Source organism: Dermacentor variabilis, chromosome 2 (assembly GCF_050947875.1).
Source record: "Dermacentor variabilis isolate Ectoservices chromosome 2, ASM5094787v1, whole genome shotgun sequence".
NCBI classification, from domain to species: Eukaryota; Metazoa; Arthropoda; class Arachnida; order Ixodida; family Ixodidae; genus Dermacentor; species Dermacentor variabilis.
This window is the reverse complement of record NC_134569.1, coordinates 76054099-76074393: the sequence shown is the minus strand read 5'-3', so window position 1 is coordinate 76074393 and position 20295 is coordinate 76054099. Positions and strand designations below refer to the sequence as shown.

Here is a 20295-nt window from a genome sequence, read left to right as displayed (position 1 = left end):
CCCCTTCTCCGTCAACATTTTTTTCTCCTCTGTCCTTTTACTTTATTTTGATCACATCCGCTTGTGGAGAGCAGGCCCTGCTATATATAGCGCAACGTCTGGCCCAGCTTCTTTCTCCGCTGCTGTATCAGTAGGCTGCATTGCGAACTACGAGATCGCCTGGAGTGGGTTTCCTTGAACAAGCTGTGAAAATTAATTGAGCTATATTCTCGTGCGACAATACTGTGGGTCGCACTATTATAGCACGTATGGTCATGATGCGTATATATATACCTGACCTATAGTCTCGCACTCCGTTGCGGTTGACCGTCGAGCCTCCAAGAAGTTGAATTCTGAAGACGTTTAATTGTCCGCTGCAAGGATGCCGCTATCAGTGAAGATCTGTCTAATCTCGTGACACGGACTTGCATTTTGGGCAGCGCCGTGGACTTAATTATAGCGAGCTATTGTTGTCGCTGTCCGGCTTAGCGTGTTGTATCGAACACCGTCACAGTGACTCGCAATGGGATTGAGATATTGTACGCCTGATGACTAGAACTTCCCCGCGAATCTCGGCGCAGCAACGATACATGTAGTTTAAAGACTGCGTCTTTCGCTGACCGAGTGAGTCGTTCGGCATCGAGAGTTTTGGCAAGCGCGTAGCGCTGCGTCCTGGCCGCTGTTTCAGGCTCGAGTGACTTCTCTGGCGCCTACGTAGCACACGTATGTTTGCTAATTATGTGACATTGTGCATCTCAATTTCCAGCGAGATATTCCTAAGCTCATACAATCCGCAATAGGCGTGTCTGGATTCGCTAGTTCTGAGAGTTAAGGGCGTTTGTTACGTATCTGCGTGTTACGTATCTGCGTGGTAACTGCCTTTCGGTACTCTATCGAACGCGTCCGCAGGTTGTGGAAAAAGTGTACCGTCATCGTCATGTCGTGATAAAACGACAAAAATGAAATAAATACAAAATAGCGAAGAAAACAAGGCACCGCGTAATTCAGTTAGAATTGATCAGAAAAAGACAGGGGGGTTAACCAGGACTGAGCCCGGTTGGCTTCCCTGAACTGGGGGAAAGGGAGAAAAAGTTGGAAGAGAAGCAGTGAAAGCCAAGCTTTTATGAGCACCGGAGTCGCCGACCTAGCGAAAATTTCACAGCGCTGTGTCACAGGCGTAGATTCGAGGAAATCACTACACTAGGCTCCTCGTCATCGCCGGAATAGTAAAGCGCTGTGTGGGATTCCTATGACAAGCCCTCGAATTCGATGTTCCGAATGCAAGTAAATATAGCAGCTCGTGTGCTTGTTGGCTTTTCCCAAGGCCACGTTAACGTCGTTGTTGTGCAAATCTTGCCAGCGAGGGATTTGTGGCATTACTACTTCTTCCCCGCGTGTGTTAAGGGCACTTCGATGTATCGCCGATTGCACATTTCGATGTGGAAGGGTTGTAGCGGCGCCTGTGACCCATTTCCACTGGCGCGCGATCCGCCGACAGTCATCCATCAAGTGGCCGTGTAATGGATCGGGCAGAAACAGGGCGGGCGAGAAGTCGTCGACTTGCCGCCGAGTGGCCGCCGCGAATGGACGGAGGGGCCATCCACTACTCTTTGTCGTTGGGCTCGAGCCCGCTTCCTTAATTTTTCTTTTTTTGGTAACGTCTCATAGACGGGCTCCGAAAAGAAAAAAAAAAGAACACTCTACGAGTCTTCGCGGAGACGCGTTTAATAACGAATGGCGCTCGCAATGTCGCTCCTTATAATGCGGGAGGGATGAGTAATGACGAAAACACGTCATTTGGACAGCAGGAAAGCTCCTTCAGATTCGTAAACTTGAGTTTGTGCCTTTCGTTTGTGCCCCTCCCGCGGGGCGACGATTTTCTCAACTCTGCGCGGCCTTGCCTCGCGGTCGTTCGTTGGCGGCCGTTCCTCGTCTCCTTCTTTCCTTTTTCTCCAATCCGTCCGCAAACGGACTGAGAAGACGATATCGTCGCTCTGGCCACTCTCTATTCCCCTCTTGCTCGGACGCGCGCATATAGCCTTTGACGGGAACTCGAGATGGGACTCTGAGCGCGGCCCACGGAAATCCTGCGCAGATTGGCATCGCTCTTATCTGACGGTGGCTGGACGGACGCAGCAGTCCCGCCACGCCTTCGTCTTTCTCTCTACAGTGTATTCATCCGGGCTTCCTCAAGCCGGCACTCTTTTTCCTTTTTTGTTTTTCTTCCTGCCAGCACCGACGCGCGCGTTCCCGATAACATCGCCGCATTCTGCCATCCCGGGGCAGAGAACTTTGACGGCGCGGGAAGTAAGCGGGCAGGGACTCGCCGCGCCCCCTGCGTTCGTATTCGCCAAGGTGCGCCGGCGTTTCCCGCTGCGGTGCGGCCACGAATAGAACTGCGACAGAAGGGGCGCACCGCTTCGGCGGCTTGCAACAACGCCGCGGCCGCCTCGCTTGGCGTCAGCGACGCGGCGAATATGAAAAGCGCGGGACAGAGGGTCGCGTGGGGGAGGAGGTTCGAGGCACTCGCGGGGGCCGCGCACCTGAGGGCTCGCGCGCACAACACACCGCCGCTGCCTCCGCTATGCCTTTCTTTATAAACAGGGCTGCTTCTCCGATCCTTCCAAGCCCTGGGTCGCCGCGCAGCCAGTCAGTGACAGAATTCTGCGGGGTGCTTTCTATGTTGGCAGGCATTTGGCGGGGGTCGGAGAACCTAGATACGCATCGTACGTGGAGAGACACGCCGCGATGAGTTCGGGGCATGTCGTCCTGTATGGGGTGAGAAAGCTTGAGGCCTGCCTCATCCGGAGATGAACTCAGTGGAAGAAACTTCGCGAGTGCGCGAAGCGAGAAAGTGTATGAGCAGTAGTTCATAGTGCGTTCAACTTGTAGGAAAAAAAGAATCTTAGTGCCCTTCCACTCTGTGAAGAAGTATGACCAGCGAAGCTGTGTATGTGGGCCCCTTAATGGCGAACTGTACCTCCGCCGCGGGTCGGCCCGGCATTGCACTATGTTCGGGATCGGCCCAGGTATGGGGAGTTTTTGCTTACCGCGTCAGCGACACGAAAATTTCCTTATACGGTAGAGGTATACAGCTCTGCTGTAAAAAGAGGCAATAAATAATGCGTGGAAGCTCTGTCTCTGAAGCTAAAGCAGCCATAAGAATTTTTCACGTGTTCTGTAAAAGCCCATGACAGAAGTTGCTGACATTTCAAAAATCAAGCAACTCGATTGAACAACCTACCGATGTACAGGAATTTGCCGTCAAGAGCGAGCAACCAGACATTTACTTAACCTACAGACGCAAACCAGCGTTACCGAAATTTGTACTTACCGGGACATCGTGTGCCTTGGTTGCACAAGGTGCGGTGAGTAAGGGTGCGGCCGCACAGAGACGATCTTCAGGGAAAGGCTCGAGCAAAATCATCCATGCACAGGATCGAAGACGCTTGTTCTGCATCTTAACAACTGCTCAGTACATGTTTGTAGCAGCAGACTAAGGACTGGGTTTTGGGAGTCCAATGTTATTGCGGTCGCAAGCCGGCATTCACGTTGGGCCACGTTGTCAGATCTTACTAAGGCTACGTTTGGATCACTTTTATAGCGTTTTGAGTCTGACTTCATTAGGCGCCATGTAGCTGTCATTGATCGCATCTTTGCGGTAAATCTCATTTGTAATTAGTGCGGAGACTATCGTAAAGAAATTCAGAGTCGAAATCCGTTCGTGGTTGTTTCGATGCCCTAAAAACGAGTGAAATGATAAGACAATTGATGACAAGCTTAACCCAGCAGCAAATTGCTCATATTGGTTGGCTTAGCCGCGGTCTTTGAACTATACTCACGCATAAAAATGTCACGTGCTTTCCTGTAGTCAAAGAGCATCAGCATATTTATTTCGTGTATTATAATTATTGCTTTTATAAGGGGCACAAAAAATGCGGAGGAACACGTAGTCCTGCGTGACACCTACAGGTATGTCACACTTTCATTGTTAATTACGACCATCGTCAGGCGAATACGCTTACAGTGTGCCGGATGAGTTCATTATTTTCTACCGGTTAAATGTGAGCAGGGACAGGTTTTGAATGTCAACTCGCGTAACAAACATAGATGTTTGCAGGTTTAAACAAGCGCGCGTTTTGCACTAGGGCGAAAAAGATACGATAGGTAGAAGCTCCAGTCGAGGAGTAAGAACTGGAAGCTCATCGACAAGAACCAGGCGTACAAACCTGCGGGATTGTTCTCTCGCTTTCTCTCTCTTGATGTCTGTAAAACACTACTCGCGGTCATCGTGCCCAATAGTGTTGTTACAGAGCAACTTAAAGGTCCTTTTTCAAGAAAAGCGTTGTCGCTTGTTGCATTGGTGCCTCCCCACGTTTACTAATGAAGTTCAGCGTGGACCTGTCGTCTTTCTCTAGCTTCGCAACTTGTGAGAATCAAATGGGCCAGGAGAAACAAAGCGAAATACATATTTGAAACATTGGAAAGTGGGAACAAGAGGGGTGAGAGAGAAAGATAGCGGTCGGCAACAATATCCGTAATGCGCGACCGTGCCGCCACAGCGAGCTTTAATCAGGGCGAATGCGCCCCGCCCCCGCGAGGCTTAGTGAATTAAGCTCCGTCGGTCGTTATCGCAATTACTCGGAAACGGGGCTAAATACCCGCGACCAGATCGAATCTGCCGCTGCTGATCCTTTTTTTTCTTCTTCTCAAATCGCGAGCTTGCACACGCTTTCCATCGCTCATCAGGCAGAGGTCAGAGCCAGCCCCCCCTCCCCCCCCCCTTTCCAAGCACTGCCTAGATGTACGTGGGGAAGGGGGGATGGGAGTACCCTCGCGAGTTTGTTTTGGCTCGAGACCACCGATACTCGCCAGCGCCCGGTCTCCTCTCATTAAGAGGAGAAAAATGTGACGAAAGAACAAAAATAAAGATACGGCAAAAGGAGAGAGACTGCGTCCAAAATATAAGACGGCGATACGCAGAAAATAAACAAGGACGGAGAAAGGGGGGGGGGGGGGCTACGATCGAGGCGCCACGACTTGCCAAGAAGGAAGCGAAGTAGAGGGAGAGGAGTGGCATCGGCGCCGTCGGCAGTTCGCCAAGTGCGCGCAGCAAACCCCCCCAAGAAGGGAAAAAGGAGCAATGAGGGCGAAAGGAAGGGTGTCGCAAGGAGAGCGCCGGCTCGCGCGCGCCATGGGCCACGTTGAGAGAGCGGAGGGACGGAACGGGGCGCGCGGTGACGCCGCCGAGTCGGGCCTTCACGCATCCATGCGCACGCGGCCGCGGGCCAGCGTCGTCGTCGTCGAGGGCGGCAGCGTCGGTGGCGGCGGCGCGTCTGATGGCCGACGTCATTATTCCGACCCGGGGCACACACATGTCCAAAACCTCGAGGCACGGTCTGGGTGGCAGAAAGCGGCCTCTCCCTCGCTGGGAGGCTGGCAGAACTCTGGTCCCCGCGCCACGGAGCCGCCGCAAGGGTGTCTCTCCTCCGGTTCGGAAGCTGCAGCAGAAACAGCAGCAGCAGCAGGGCAGAACGAAGGAAAGCGTTCCGAAGGGCAAGGGAGAGATGCGCGACGATATCGGCGACAGAAAACGAGGCAGGACCCCCCGCCTTCGTCTAGGACCCCTACGGTGCCGCTGCTCTTGGTAGAGAATACGGAGAGGCAGTTGGCTTCGCATTGCCCTGGGTTTGTCCTCGCTTGCTGAGCGTTAATGCTAAGGATAATCTTACGTCGTTCATCCCCTCTTTCGCTCGCTCTTGAACGGAGACACCTCCCCCCCCTACCCCTTTCATATTCGGGCAAAAAAAGTAATCGGGAACACAATGTCACACTCGAGAGAGGGAGGATGGGGGAGGGATCATTGCCGTGAAATTTCATTTTGCTTTGACTAAGCGTCTTCGCGGTTTCAAGCGTGCCTTATAGAGTGCACCTCCTGTGCGAAGTTGTGTAAACGAGAACTGAAGAAACATAGTCGTCACATGTCGCTTTCTTGAAAATATTAGCATAATTCGGATTTTAATAAGGATGAAATGAACAAACATCGAATTAGATTTCAAACTTGGGAAGACCTGAGGTATGCATTTTCTGTACAAGATTGCATCAAAAGTGTCGTCCATTGAATATGTTGGAATAATTGTTGTAAGAAATATATATATATATATATATATATATTATACAGGCGCCAAAGCAGCAGGCCAATTGCGAAGCCAAGATGTCGCGCTCATTTTCGTATATGTATGTATACAATGCAACATGTACCACGTGGAACATAGAAAACTAATCGCGACAAGCATAATTACGGTGGCCGTCAATAACAATGTTTCGAAATTTAGTCGGCTCTCCCACCCATAACCCTTATTATTATTCCACTGTGATTCGCACCGGAACCGAGGTGCACCAGCTGGCTGCGGTGTGCTGTCTCAGTCCGACCCATCTGCCTCCTCTTTCGATCAGCACGCTATCTAGTCCACATAGTTTTCTTGCGCCCTTATTCCACTCAACGACACAACACCAGCTATCGCTATCTCTCTTCGCTCATTTACTCGTAAAATCAATGCTGTCTGAACTTCGTTTCTATTTCCACAAAAACACTAGTTGTTCACCTCATGTGCTCACGTGTGTATGCCAGTTTAGTCCGTACTATATATGCCCTGCTTAAGCTTCATTGAAGATGCCGGGAAGTGTGGGTGAAAGCGGCATCTACATATTTTCTTAATCCCTTCAGGGTGAGAAAGAGACGTTTATTGTAAAAGGAACGCTAAAAGCTCAGCCTGAATCTAAGTTCTAACATTGAGGAAGGAAAAAAAGGGCAATAAAATTATAATGGGCACGAAAATGGCAGCTCGATTGTACAGATTCGTTCGAAATTGGCCGGGCGCGGGTTGCGAGCGAGGCTGAATTCTCGCGCAATTTGCATGCACATTCAATAAAACAGCACTGTGTGCTATTTATCACGTATTGCTATTGATGGCTGCAAGTCTAAATTTCTGGTAGCGTGCCCGGTCAGCGCAGAAAAGCTTTGCAGCAGATAGCGCGCTTTGTAGATTTCCCATAGTACGTTCAGAGTAAGGGGCAGGAGCTTTACGTCAGCCTTGAGACTTTGGTGACTCTGCCGTGGTTGTCGCATTGATACGCGAGTTTTACAGTTGGCTATGAAACAAACAAACATTATTCGTTTACATGAACTCGATCCGAGCTAGTCTAGTTGACTCAACCTGACCATATTTATAATGCATCTCGCCGACCTGCACCTTGCAGGCGGGTTGAAAGAATTCGCCTCCACGCTCGTTCGGCCCGAACCGCTAACGTTTATTTGAAACCGATGACCGGTTTTCGGGCCGACAAGCCTACTCGACTTGACTTTATCGGGTTCATGCAAACGTATCCAGTGCTTGTAGTATATATACTGTAGCTGCAGCGGGGCCCACTGACACCGATGTACGCCCGATTCTTTGCAGCTGACATCCGCTGTCACTGCAACCTGGCACCGTGCGTGTCCACGGGCTACATGTGCAAGTCTGAGTTGGGACTCTGCTTCTCCGAGAGCGTCCAGATGACGTCGCTGGTCCTGAACGCCGCCGCGACGACGGCACCACGCCACGGCTGCGTCGACCTTCTGGCCGACGTGGCAGACGAGGCCAACTACGGTTGCAAAGAGCCTGACGGTGCAGCTTCGCCGATTTTGGAGGCTCCTCAGTCTTCCGAAAGTCGGCAGTGCTGCAGCGATGACATGTGCAACTTCCAGAGGGACTTCCAACAGCCTGGTGCTTCCGGTGAGTGGTGCTATAGGTTGGAGAACGTGCTTTTGCATTCGCCTGCAAAGCCCTGACAGGATTATTGTGGTATAGTCAGCGCACTTTTCGACACATGGACGAACACGGAAGGAGACAAACACGTGCTTTGTCTTCTTAGATGTTTGGCTATGTATCCACGAGGTTTTTACAACACTAAAGTACAACTGACTGGCCCACCACTGTATCCTTAGCAAGCTCTTCTCAGGATTGCCTGACCGCCGACTAGTAGGGCTCTAATAGCCGTATTGTTGACGGTGAATAAAAAAGTGATGACAGCAACACCTACATTTTACAATTAACGTCGGCACAGGAACAGTGTCTGGGTGGCACGTGAATAGTCGTTCTCTCACTTTGCGAGCATCCTTACGCGGAAAAGCAGTAGTAGCACACTGTCCTTCTCAAGTTCCATCCATACAGATTTGCTGCGTCTGTGAGCTGTCTCTTACTAGCATCTAGCGTAGCATACCCACTGCCAGATTCATTGTTTTCCTTACCGGCCTTGGCATAGTTCCAACATAGTGATGCGCCTTTTTCCGCTCTCTTCGCGACAGTGTTAGATCCATGCCATCTCGCCACTAGTAACTGCGCTCTGACAGTTTTGTATTTCCCGATGGCTGCTTATCAAGTCCCTCCAAAGGCCTTCCCGCCTGGCACAAGTTCACTAATTGCATCTGGGCTTGAAAACTAACAATAGCTCCAACATCACCATGTCACCTATGTCGCCGTCCATCTACCCAGCTGTCCTGATCGGATTCGGCCTATCGCCAAAAGCACCAGAGATTGCACTTCATCTGTCGACACTCATTTAACGCGTGCGTGGCGTGTTGGCTAAGGACAGCTCATGTAAGAGTGTGTTGTTCCTAAAGTAATGCCCCCTCTGTTCACGCAGAATCGCGGACCAGGGGAGGCGGCGAGCAGCACGCATCGTCCCTGACGCGCCTGGTGTGGTTCCGGGCGGCGGTGATTGCGGTGCCCATCGCCGGCGGCTCGGTGCTCGTACTGCTCGTGCTGCTGGCCGCCCGTCTGCTGCGCAAGGACAGCGAGCTTCCGTCCACGGCCTCCGCCAACTTCCACGAGGCGCTGCACAAGGGCCGGCACCGAGGCCTGCTTCGCGCCTGTGTGCGCCGCTGTTGCTGCCTCAGCGGCGACGGGGCCGCAAACGACACGGACAAGGGTGCGGTCGTGCTCGTCTAGCGTGCAATCCCGGGCAGCCGCGCTGTGCAAGAATGTGCGCGCGGTCAACAGGAGGGCTTCCAGCATCGCTACCACACCACCTTCTTCACTCGTGTTGTTTAACTTGTTTTTCTAGCGCGATCTTTTTTTTTCTCTCTTTTATTTATTCCTACGTTGTGCCTTGAATACGCTTGAAAGACGTTTCCGCCTCGTGGTGCCAAAGAGTGCTTGCAAAAAAAAAAAATAAGTAAGAACAGTTGCTTGTTAGCCCGTGCTGGAGCCACGCACTGAACTGTCGCCGGCGCCGCCTTGTTAAAGGGACACTAAAGCGAAACAATAAATCAGTTTAGACTAATGAAGCATTGCTTGAGAACCCTGCAAGTACTTATTTCAAAAGAATAGTTTGATTATTAGATGTGAAAATGAAGGTCCAAGTATCAGTATTTGAATTTCGCTCCGAAACGCCAGCGCCGGTACGTCAGCGTGACGTCAGGGATTCCAAAGTATGTTTTCGCATTTGGGCCGCGTTGGCTGAATAAAGGTTCCCGAAATTTGCCATGTTTAATATTTGGTTCCTTTAGAACACAATGTAGTCCATCTGTAACGCTATATATAATTAGTAGGCCCTAGAAGATGCCATCAAAATCCAAGACGTCACAGCCCCCAGGTGCGGGAACTTAAGTACGCGTCGCCACCCGTATTTAGTTCTTGCGCTTTTTCTGGCTTACCAAACGTCTTATCGTTCTAAGAGTGGTGTTTTTGGTGTTGTAGAACGGTAATTTACTGATGCAGAAGAAATCATTTTTCCCTTTAGTGTCCCTTTAAGCAAGCGAGTGTTCATACTTTTAATTCACATTTTTACGGTATGTACGACCGTCGCAAAAATGCTTAGGAACTGTTCGCCAAGTTGTTGCTCAGGTAGAGGCAGTTTCGCCAAAAAATTATAGAAATCCCGAATTTTCACAGTAGGTTTAAAAGGCCACTGTGGAATTCCAGCGTTGGGAAGAAAAGTTGCTATGAATTGAATGGATTTCACCATTATGCGAAACTGCGCTTCCTCGACGCAATGACGAACTGGCATTGCTTGTTTCGTGCTGCTTCCTGCGAAAATTAGTCATGCATGCTAACCTGCGGAGTAACGTGAACATGGCCTCAGTATAGATATTCTTCAAGGGCTCGACGACAGTTCAGAGACGCTGCGTGATTAACAGGCGGGAACCTAGTCATTGCGTGAGCGAGTTATTTGCTTCGTATGTTGTTTTCAGTGTTTACGTCGTTTTGATTTTTTTCCTTTTTCGCCGGGAGTTGGTCCCGCCATAATGCATTTTCGAGGTGTTGCAGGCTATCTGTGACGTTCAGCCAAACACTCTACAGAATCTTTTAGCGAATCCTTGACACAAGCGACGTTATGCTTCCAGCGCTAATTTTGTAATACTTCGGCTGAAGATATTCAGCTACTGCAAACTTCCATGTCGGACCTTTCGGCCATGAAGAGGCGATGCATTTAGTAGCTCTGAGCACGGTCCCAGTTTAGTTCGTGAGAGTGCGGCGTCGTAGAATTTTATACCTCGTTCGCGTCTTGCATTTGAATTACCCGACTGCAACAAACAGTCGCTCGCCTTTGGTAGCCTGTAGAACCAAGAGACGCCAACTGTGCTCGGTTTCGTAGTTTACGCGAGGTCATACTAGAAATCTTACTTCTCCCGTTGCTTGCTCACACTTACGCTTTCATGGCTTCCCATTTAAATGATGACGCCATATTTTTGCTGGCAAATGATGCCTGCCGTGCTTCCACTGAGTACCTAAATCACTTATATGTGCTGCATTGCCGATACGCTTGCTTAGTACACACTGAATAGAAGCGTGCCAGAGTAGTTTTTTCATGAACAGTAAGCCGTGCCGCCAGTTTGTTGGAGGTCCGTACACAGTCTCTGTGTCAGCATTGCCTTCGTGCCACTTTGCCTATACAACCATTTAGCATCCTAGCTGTCTGTTTACCAGAGTGCTATAGCTGCATCTGAAGTTACCTGTATATTACGTGAGCAAAGGGAAATATTACCATCACCACCACACTTGAAGCCTTGTCCTTTCCGGACTTCGGAACCGCGGTTCCAATTGCCCTTGAAGTATGTACGTCCGCTTTCATGCACTTTAGAAGGAGTAGTCTCAGCTGACAAGTAGCCGTAGTATCAAAGGGGCCCGTCTTGTTCAAGAAGTGCCAAACAGAACCCTTTAACGACTGCTGTAGGAAACGGCATGCTAGCACTGTAAGCGTTTTTGTTTTAAATATAAGCGATTTACCAAACGCAAGCCGAAATGGTTTCTAGCCTGAGGCGCCTTTTAGTCGCCCTGTCGCTCAGTGTGCAAAAGAACTTAAAAATCTTTAGGCTGCGCATCAGCCACAAGAAAGCTAGTCAACAGGTGCCTTCAGATCACGTGGATTCCGAGAGAAGTCGAACTAAAGGGTTGCATCAATTTGCATTGCGCACGATGGTATCCGTTACCTGGGTTGCGAAATAATTGAACCGCAGCCACGTTAATCAGGCATTTGCCTTTGTTATTGCAGGGTAGCTCAGACTGGAGCGCGCACGCAAGGTGCACGTTATCGAAGTGCAGAAAAAAAGATAAGGGCAGGTAGGCGCCGGAAATCTGCATGTTGAACTGAGATTAGATCTACCTTATCGCGCGATTTCTATGCGCAAAGAAAAAGAATACGGATGGCCGACAGATAGAAGTGCGCTTCGCGACAGCAACGCTGTGGTGTGGACCTACGTTTATTCTCACTGTGCGGTCCGGATAACCTCGACCGACCGCATCAGCCGGATCGAAACGGCTGCTAACTGCACAAGGCGTCTACATGAACCCGACAAGAGCAGACCGGGTAAACGCTTCCTAGATAGCGCAAGACATCCATGACGTCATGCTACCTTGCCCGACTGCCATATAATCTAATGGGGATGCTCCCAAGTGAGCCGCGGTGATTTTACCGTTACGACTTTCGTCACGCCGGGCTTGGAAATGGAAATTTCGGTCCATCTAGCATGACGTCATAAAGCAGAGTGCGCAGGCCTGTCATCTATAGGAGGCGTTGGTCGAGTCGACGTGTCGAACTGAGCGAGCGTCGAGTTGGACTTAGCCAGACCATCTCCGCCGTGCGCATCGCCTCAACCCGACCTGCCGGCACCGCGCGTGTGAATGCTGACGAACCGGTTCGTAGCCAGGCCAGCAACAAATAAGAGGCGCAGTTTGCGCGCTTTGTTTACTCGGGTCGACACAAAGAGTCCATGTAAGCGTTGTCGGATCGGGCAGTCTCATCGCAACCTCTAACTCGGATCATTTCGCGTCGGGTTCATGTAAACAATGACATAACAAACATTCCAGTGTTCTTTTTTGATGTCGTTAAAAATTCGAACCTTGAGCGACCGGACCTATATTCTCATAAAAACGATCCAACGTCAAACAGAGCAAAAATGAACTGAGAGGTACGGATCCTATTTGCGTTTGTGCCTCTCTCGGTGGTGCCAAATCGCCAGGCTATGTTATACCCATATTACGTCAACTGCGCCGCGCCATCCCATCGACCACGAAAGATGCCAATAGGCTGCCTCGTGAAAGCTTCCCGTACGTAACTTACACGCACAATGCAAAGATCGCTTAATAGCGCTAAGTAGTGCGACAATCACGGCAGCGCCGCACATTGCACATTTGCCTATAGCCTTAACATAGCGTCGCTTCTGTGGGGGCGGCTGCGCACGGTTTATGCAAGCACACTCATTTTTTACACACACCAGCCTCTCTTTGTCGCATGGACGCCGAGCACGTAGCATGTAGAAGTATGTAAAGTTTCAGATGCCCTCCACGCAAGTATAATATATACGACATGTAACGCACGGGTGCGCGCGCGCTTCAAGCTCAACCGTCTCTTACCTGATTGCTTCCTGCCTTACAGTAAAGAGCAATGGCTGAGTAGCTGTAGTCGGGAACGTAGGAGCGGAATGCTCTGCAGCCCGTGGTCACGTTGACATCCAGAATTGGGGCAAGTCCTCGCACGACGACCCACTCCGACACGGCGTTCTTGGCGGCAGCTATAGCAAAGCAGCGGTAGGCCACGCTGGTGTGGATGTGCAGTTTGCACGTGATCGGATGAGCCGCTGGATCGTGCGTTAAGGGTCTCGCGACACGCTTTGCGCCTCGACGGTTTAGCGAATGAGGGATGCTGCCCGCATTATCGCTCATCGTGTCTATAGAGCACTGGAAGCGTCGTACGAGCCTCACCGCACGGCCAGACTACTGGTCCCGTCGAGCAGCAAGTTGAGTACTTTTGACCGAGGCTACCCTGTCGATGCGAAACGTTTTTAATTGGGCGAATTTTCGTTTCTCAATTCGCATAGGCGTGACGTAATTCAAGCGCACTTCAAGATTGTCCCAACGAAGACAGCCTCCAGCCCCATCTACGCCAGCGCGACTTCCTCCCATGACGCACAGTGTGCTTCAGAATGCGAGTCGCGTATTACTTCACTGAAAAAAACGCACCTAGCCGCTGCTCCAAACTTTAACGCACTTCGCATGAACGGAAACAGCCAGCGAGGAACGGTACTACAAGCTCACAGTTAGACTTTGACACTGTGTGCGAAAATGCGAACTGATTGCACTCTTCAACTAATGTTTATACAATCGCCATGTTTTGGGATAGTCCGTAGTATACTAGTCGAAAGCCCAATACTATCACGATTCTTAAAAGTGTCATTGAAATTGAGACGGCTTGGAGAACATATTTTCCAGTCTGAAAGTCGCAAGATTTCTGGTTGAGCCCTTCACTACGTTCACTTTGGTTGCAGCGCATGCTCCCGTAAGTTCTTCGGAGGCGGAGACAGTAACGTACTGTCTACTTATAAATATATCGGACAAAGTTTGCCACATTTACTCTGTGCTAAACGCTTGTAATATTTGTCGTCGCTACAACCGGTGCTGCCATGTTTTTTTTTTTTCTTCCTAATTCAGAGGCTTCTCGAATCTTGCTTTGGCGTCATAGGGTAATCGCCCACGGAACGAAAGGTTGCAGCATGCCTTGGTAAGCGCGATGGTGGCGTCGCGTTAACATTCGCACGAGTGCGATTAGACGGATAGCCAAAACAGGCTGGGCCAATGCAAACGATAGCCATGCGCAGGTCCTCGTTACCCGGGCCGAGAAAAAAAGCCGCATGTCGCTGCCACCGGGGACGGTGACGGCGCAGCTGTTCGTTTCACGCGTGGCGCGCAACGACGCTGAAACTGTTCCTTGATCCGCGCGGCCGAGCTAAACATAAACCTAGAGATGGCGCAATGGCTGGGTCTGTACCCGAGGCGTCACGCCCAGAAAGCAAATGCGCGCTAATGGAACGCAAAGCGCTTCCGGATGACAAGAACGTTGGGGCGTAGTTTGCATGTCGACATCACGCGTCTGTGTGTCTCCGCGCATGCCGGCGCACAGTGTCAAGTTATTTGCGGCTTCATGACGCCGGAGCTGCGGCCGAATATGCGTGTTTACTTGCACGGCGTGTGATGATCGGCGTTTTGTCCAAGGTTGTTTCTGTAGGTCCGATGGGCTCGCTGCACGTGCATAATAGTTTGCCGTTCGTTAATGCGCGGGCGGAGCGGGGAAGTAGCGTACTGCGGACAACTTTTCCGTGTGTAGAGCGTGGTGTTGGGGTGATCTGTGCAATTGGCCCTGAATTCGACCAATTTGCGCCTTCTCAAATGTTGAGTGTTTGCTCGAAAGCAATGCATGCTTAGCGTGATATTTTCAGCGGGCAGCCACAAGGGGTCTAAGTGTGTCGGCTGCGGCAGCGGTCCTCCTCCACAGGTGTTAAAAAAGTCTAAGCCAAAGTAACCTGGCGTTCGCATAAGAGGCGTAAAAAGCCCCTCTTTCGCGGTAGCGATCCTGCCCTCCCAAATGGCGCTGCGTTTTGTCCCGCCCTCGAGTCATGTGCCTGCGCCGACATATAATGGAATTAGGAATTAGCCGTGTAGGAGTCTTCCTGCGTGCCCATGTCAGCGTGTCTAAGAAAGTTTTTCGATGGTTGGATTTCAGACAGTGAGAAAGCCTCAGCACCACTCTTACACGCGGAGATGAACGATCCGCTTCATTTAACAAAAATGCCAGCTTCACAATGCGGAAGCCAGACAAAGACGAGAAGAGGGGCGAAGACGAGCGCTTCGTCCTTGTTCTTGTCTTTGTTAGCGTCACGAATCGCCAAATAGCCCAGGTTGCTCCAACCTTGCCGTTCTAATAGGGACCCTGCACTCCTATTTGCGTGCCCGCGTGCAAACAGGGTCGCTTCAATCGTGTGTCGCCCAGCCGCAAACGCGACGCTTCCACACCCCCAATTTACGCGAGAACTTAACAGTGAAAATAGGAATAAGCTTCGAAACCGAACAAGAAAAAATCAATTTTGCTTCGCACGATGGAGAAATCAAAAACACTGTCATTCTGTACTTCGTGAAAACAGTAGCACCACATGTATGTCTGGTGACCTTTAGATAAGTAGGGTCGTTAACCATTGGCGCAATGCATTAGTTCAGGTGCCCATCCACAGGTGGCGCGACCTTAAGTAAATCTTTGCTTTAGGCCGAAGAGTGTGCCAATTCTCGAAACACGGGGCCAATCGGAAGTTTTGCTACTTTATTTCTCTGCGCATGTGAAAGCCGAGAGCCTCCAAAGGCAGTGTGGAGAAAGGGTTGTCGTGCGCATGGACGCCCGAGAAAATATAAAGATAACGCCAAAGCTGTCCACGTACCTGCCACAGCCACCGTTACATTATGCATCCTGTATACGTGCCATGCCCGGCGCCCGCAGGCTTCTTGCCCGCAGACAGAAAAAAAAAATAATAAACACCCAAAAAAAAAAAAGACAGCCCACGCCGGGCGCCACCGCGTGTCTTGTGCCATAGAGTCGACATTTTTGTACATATTTTTCTTATTGTGCTGTACAGTTTTCTATGCTTGACTTCGCGGAGCGAAGGCCCCGTCTGTAAGGCGTGACTGCTCTTTCGCTTTCGGCCGGGGGAACCGATTAAAGAGAACTTTAAAACACAAATGAATAAAACGCGCAGTGTCAGTGCCAATGCCGAACTGCGCACCGACTCCGCCCATTCCCTTATGCGTGGTGCCGGTGCGGAGTGCCATTTCTGTTTTGTGCCAGCGCGAAGGCTTCCCTTTTTTAACACACACTGTTGTATATATGAATTATTATACATTATTATTATATTTAAGAGAAAGCCACGCTGGCAAAATGATGTATGATGCAAGAGAATAAAAAAGAAATCTGATCGCTGAAGCAAACGTGATTGCGTCTCTTTATTCTTTTCATGTTTGTCTGACACATCACAGCGTACCCGCCGTGGTTGCTTCGTGCCTATGGCTTGTAATAGTAGCTCGTTTATTCTGCTTATTTGCGCTCTTATGCGCTGCGATAGTGAAGGGATGGGGACTAACGGAGGCAGAGTCGGCTATCTCCGCATTCTTGAGTGGGCTCGGAGGCAGCAAGTGTGGCGTGAATTCGATCCGGTGCCCTGCCCTGTCTTGCTTACAGACTCCACGCAGTCGTTCTTCCACCGATGGTGCCACCAAGTCACGCAGTAGTGACAGGAGAGCCCGCCACGCTGCAGCTCCATTAGCATGCTCTATAGCGATGATGCCGCTGAACACGTCCATGCGTGATATCGGCAATGGGCCCCGCTGTATGCTGGAGAGCGCTTTGGTTCGAACCGCGCTATGACACTGGACAATGCCAGAGCAGGTGGTCCAAATGAGTACAATGCTGGCACTGGCAGGTGTCGATGCTGACTCTCCATTGCCTCGGGATCGACTGAGCAGGAACGGTGTCTGCAGTGTTCCCGTCTGTACCCGCCGGATTACCACAGCATCCCTGCGAAAGGGTTCCTGGTAGGGGATGGGAGTATGGATAGCAGGCTGACGACAGCAGCCAGATAGGCAGTGCGTTTTGCCCTGGCCTTTTGCAGCTCGAAGGTGGGGTTCAGTATTGAATGTCATGGAGTCAGGTAAGTTGACTGGCTATTAGGCTATTTCGCTTGCGCGGAGAGAAGGTGCGCACGCGCAAGCCTGCGGTTAATTTCAATGCCAGGGATCCCGGTGTGTACCTGCAGGTATCCATTTCATTACCACTTGGCGTCCGAGCCTTGCGGAGGTGGGTGACCTCTTGTCGGAGATTTCGTTGCGGATCATCACCATAGCTGATGTTGGCACACGCTCTAAATGCCGACCGCGAGACCGTGTAAATGTTGTGAAAAAGAGATGTTGCGTTTTGTGCAGTCGCTAGTTACACGTTCATGTAGTCGTAGATTGCTTTCACCTCTTCCTTAGTACTGGTCGAATATTAGAGGATCGATGCAGTCGTCGGCCGCGTTCGCCAGTAGTGCAGCTGTACCGAGCAGAAGCATACCTGCTCTGACTGATCTCTTCGATAGATAAGGCAGCGTCAGTGTATATAGAACGTTCGTGCGGAGAAAGTTGCAGCATGCGCCGGAGACGACGCTTTGCATAAGCCAGTAGCTTGCGTTATTGTTGCGGGCCTATATTCGTCGGTAGCGGTTTGCCGTCTGCAATATAAGTATACGATGCGGCACCACGGTGGCACACGTTGAGCAAGTGAGGGTAGATCTGTGATGCTGTACCCTAGCCTTGTCAGCAGATGCCTGCCAGCACGGCTTGAGCAAAGTCGCGCCTGCTGTGCACGTTACTGTGTGTGTGGCCAGTAGCTCGCTGAGGTCATTAAGATCACTGCAGATCCTAAGGGCCTCCAGTCATGTGTGCTTTGGCAGACTTGTAACCAGACTCCTGGCTTCATGCACTAAGCGTTCGAAGGTGCGCACCTGAGTTCTCGGGACCGGATGTCCATATTGAGCGAAGGATTACGAATGCTTGAACGAACTGCCACACAACTTGTTGCTTAACACGGCGTTCTGTTTGAGAGGTGAGGGAGTACGTGGAATATTTGCGTGTGCGACCGCTACGTTCTTCTGTGCCATGTATTGCAGTACAGCATGTCATATACAGGCGACATTCCGAGGATTCTATTTGTTGATTTCCTGGCAATGGGACGCTGGTCTATAGTGCGGTTATAAACCTGCTGCTTCTCTTCTTTCGCCTTGATGCGCCGTTCCTCGCGGATTACAACGTATCCTTCTTTTTTTCAGGTGCAATGCGTAACTCCTATTTGAGCTTGAGGAAGGGCACCTCAAGCTGCCTCACTGCAGCTTTTATCTTAGCCCCCGCCATTGTATTTTTAGCAACGGAAACAAATAAAGAAAGATAGGTGTATGCGACTGTATCAACGTCTGCAGAGGTTCCTCCTGCTGTCCTACTGAGCCTTCATTCTCCCAAGTAATCACATCGTCGGCATATATGGCGTAATGTATTCTTGGCATGATGTATTCCTGGTAAGGTGTTTACGGTGTCGCGCTGCTGAGCACGGGGTCGTGGGATCATATCCTGGCCACGGCGGCCGCCTTTCGACGGGGGCAAAATGCAGAAACACCCGTCCACCGTGCATTGGGTGCACGTTAAAGAATCCCAGGTGGTTAATGTTTCCCGGAGTCCCCCACTACTGCGTGCCTGAAAATCGGATCGCGGTTTCGGCACGTAGGACCCCATAATTTAATTAATATTGTAACCACAGCGCGGCGTTCACTGCATCGATACCATCGTTCGATGTCATCATTTATGAGCAAACTTTAAAACGTGTCGAATACATTAAACGTGGCGGTGAACGGGCATCCAATAAATTCTCGAAAGTAAGCTCGAAGCGCATCATAAGGGCGAGACTTCGTTCCGACACATGGACTTACCTGTGTGAAGGCAGCCAATCTTACGTGACCGGGCAGTTGTCTCACGTGACGTCGCCATAAGATGAACAAAGTTTGCTGCGCATGAAGCCTCGTAGCTGCACGAGACGGACCATATAAATGTGGCACGCCAATAATGGCGAGGTGGCCTTGACAACGATCAGACCGCTTATTGAAACCTCGTGCGCCTCTCGGAAGGTCGCAATCCCTCTACAAGCCCTCATCACCGGCGCACAATGATTGGAGTTCAAGTCGGAAAACTGGCTTACACAGTGCGATGCGCCGTTTTGAAATGGTCTACGCTAAAGCGGACAAAGCCGTGCCTGAAAATAGCAGCAAATTTTTGCTTTCTTGGTCGCCATTAAGCCTGGCGGCATTTTCAGCTCATCTTCGACATGCCATTGAACGAGGTACTCAAAAAGTATACGACGGTTGCATGGTGAAGTCGTCTCCCTATTGTTCGACTTATCAGGTATACGAGGAAAAAGACGCACAGTGTGTACTGACCATAGGATCACACACAAGATGCGTTTTCTCGCCATCCACGTGTCTGTTTAGAAGGAAAACCGGATCCTTTTTGTACAAAATAATACCTTGATAAGATCATTATCCTGGAAAAAGACTTTTGCTGCTGAAGAAATATTTTGCCTTTTTTTATTGTTGGAACATGCAACGTTGACATCGGGACATGCAGTGTTGACATTTCAACGTTGCGGACAGCAGCGTGAAATGACGTGGAAAAAATCTAATTGTTTGCTCCTGACACTTGGTTTTTCAGTTACGCAACAACATTAGGCAACAATGAAGAATGAAGGGTAATTCGTAAACAGTTTTATTCAACCCATTGGGTTATTTCAGAAGGCATTCAGTATACATGATATATTTAGCAGTAATACTTTCACATGCGCATATCCGTGCGCAAGCAATAAACGTGGCCAAGTTTACAACACACAACATCGTTATCAAAGACCCGCGTCTCATTTCCATCAGTGAAAGGAACACGAAGTTTAACACGAACCGGCAAGTCAAAACTTCACATTTCGTTATCCTAGCAGAAGTGCAATATGAATGTATCTTAGGCGATATCCTACTGAACGCGACACAGGTGGGACGCGTCTGCGTCTGCACGATCTTTTGTGGAACCCTCTCCACCAGTGAACCGAAATACAAGAACACCATGTAACTCCACGTGATTCACCTTTAGGCGTACATCACTTTCACACTTCCTATTACCAACCTTTATTCCCCTTCCCTTTCTCTAAAGCTCAGTGAGCGATCCTTTCCAGTTTCACACACTCACTCGCTTCACAGAGGGAACACTGAAACGCACCTTGACGTCAGCTCCAGTCATTCTCATTCAAAACAGTAAACTAGCACGGCTGGAGTTTTCAATGATCAAAGTCGCTTTCTCACTAAAGAAACACATGTATCACGAGAACCAACGGCACATAACCACGGAGACACACAGAAATTAGATCAATCGGATCACGGCAAACAGGTGCCAT

At 50.2% G+C, this 20295-nt stretch overlaps 1 protein-coding gene across 1 annotated transcript in view; it reads left to right on the top strand.

Annotated features, from left to right (window-relative positions):
- LOC142572120 (BMP and activin membrane-bound inhibitor homolog) overlaps positions 1–16273 on the top strand; it is a 41619-nt gene extending 25346 nt beyond the window's left edge. The window contains exons 2-3 of the mRNA XM_075681009.1: positions 7440–7754; positions 8665–16273. Of these exons, the coding sequence (XP_075537124.1) occupies positions 7440–7754; positions 8665–8969 (620 nt within the window). The 3' untranslated portion in view covers positions 8970–16273. The remainder of the gene's footprint in view (positions 1–7439; positions 7755–8664) is intronic.
- The last annotated feature ends 4022 nt before the right edge of the window (positions 16274–20295 follow it).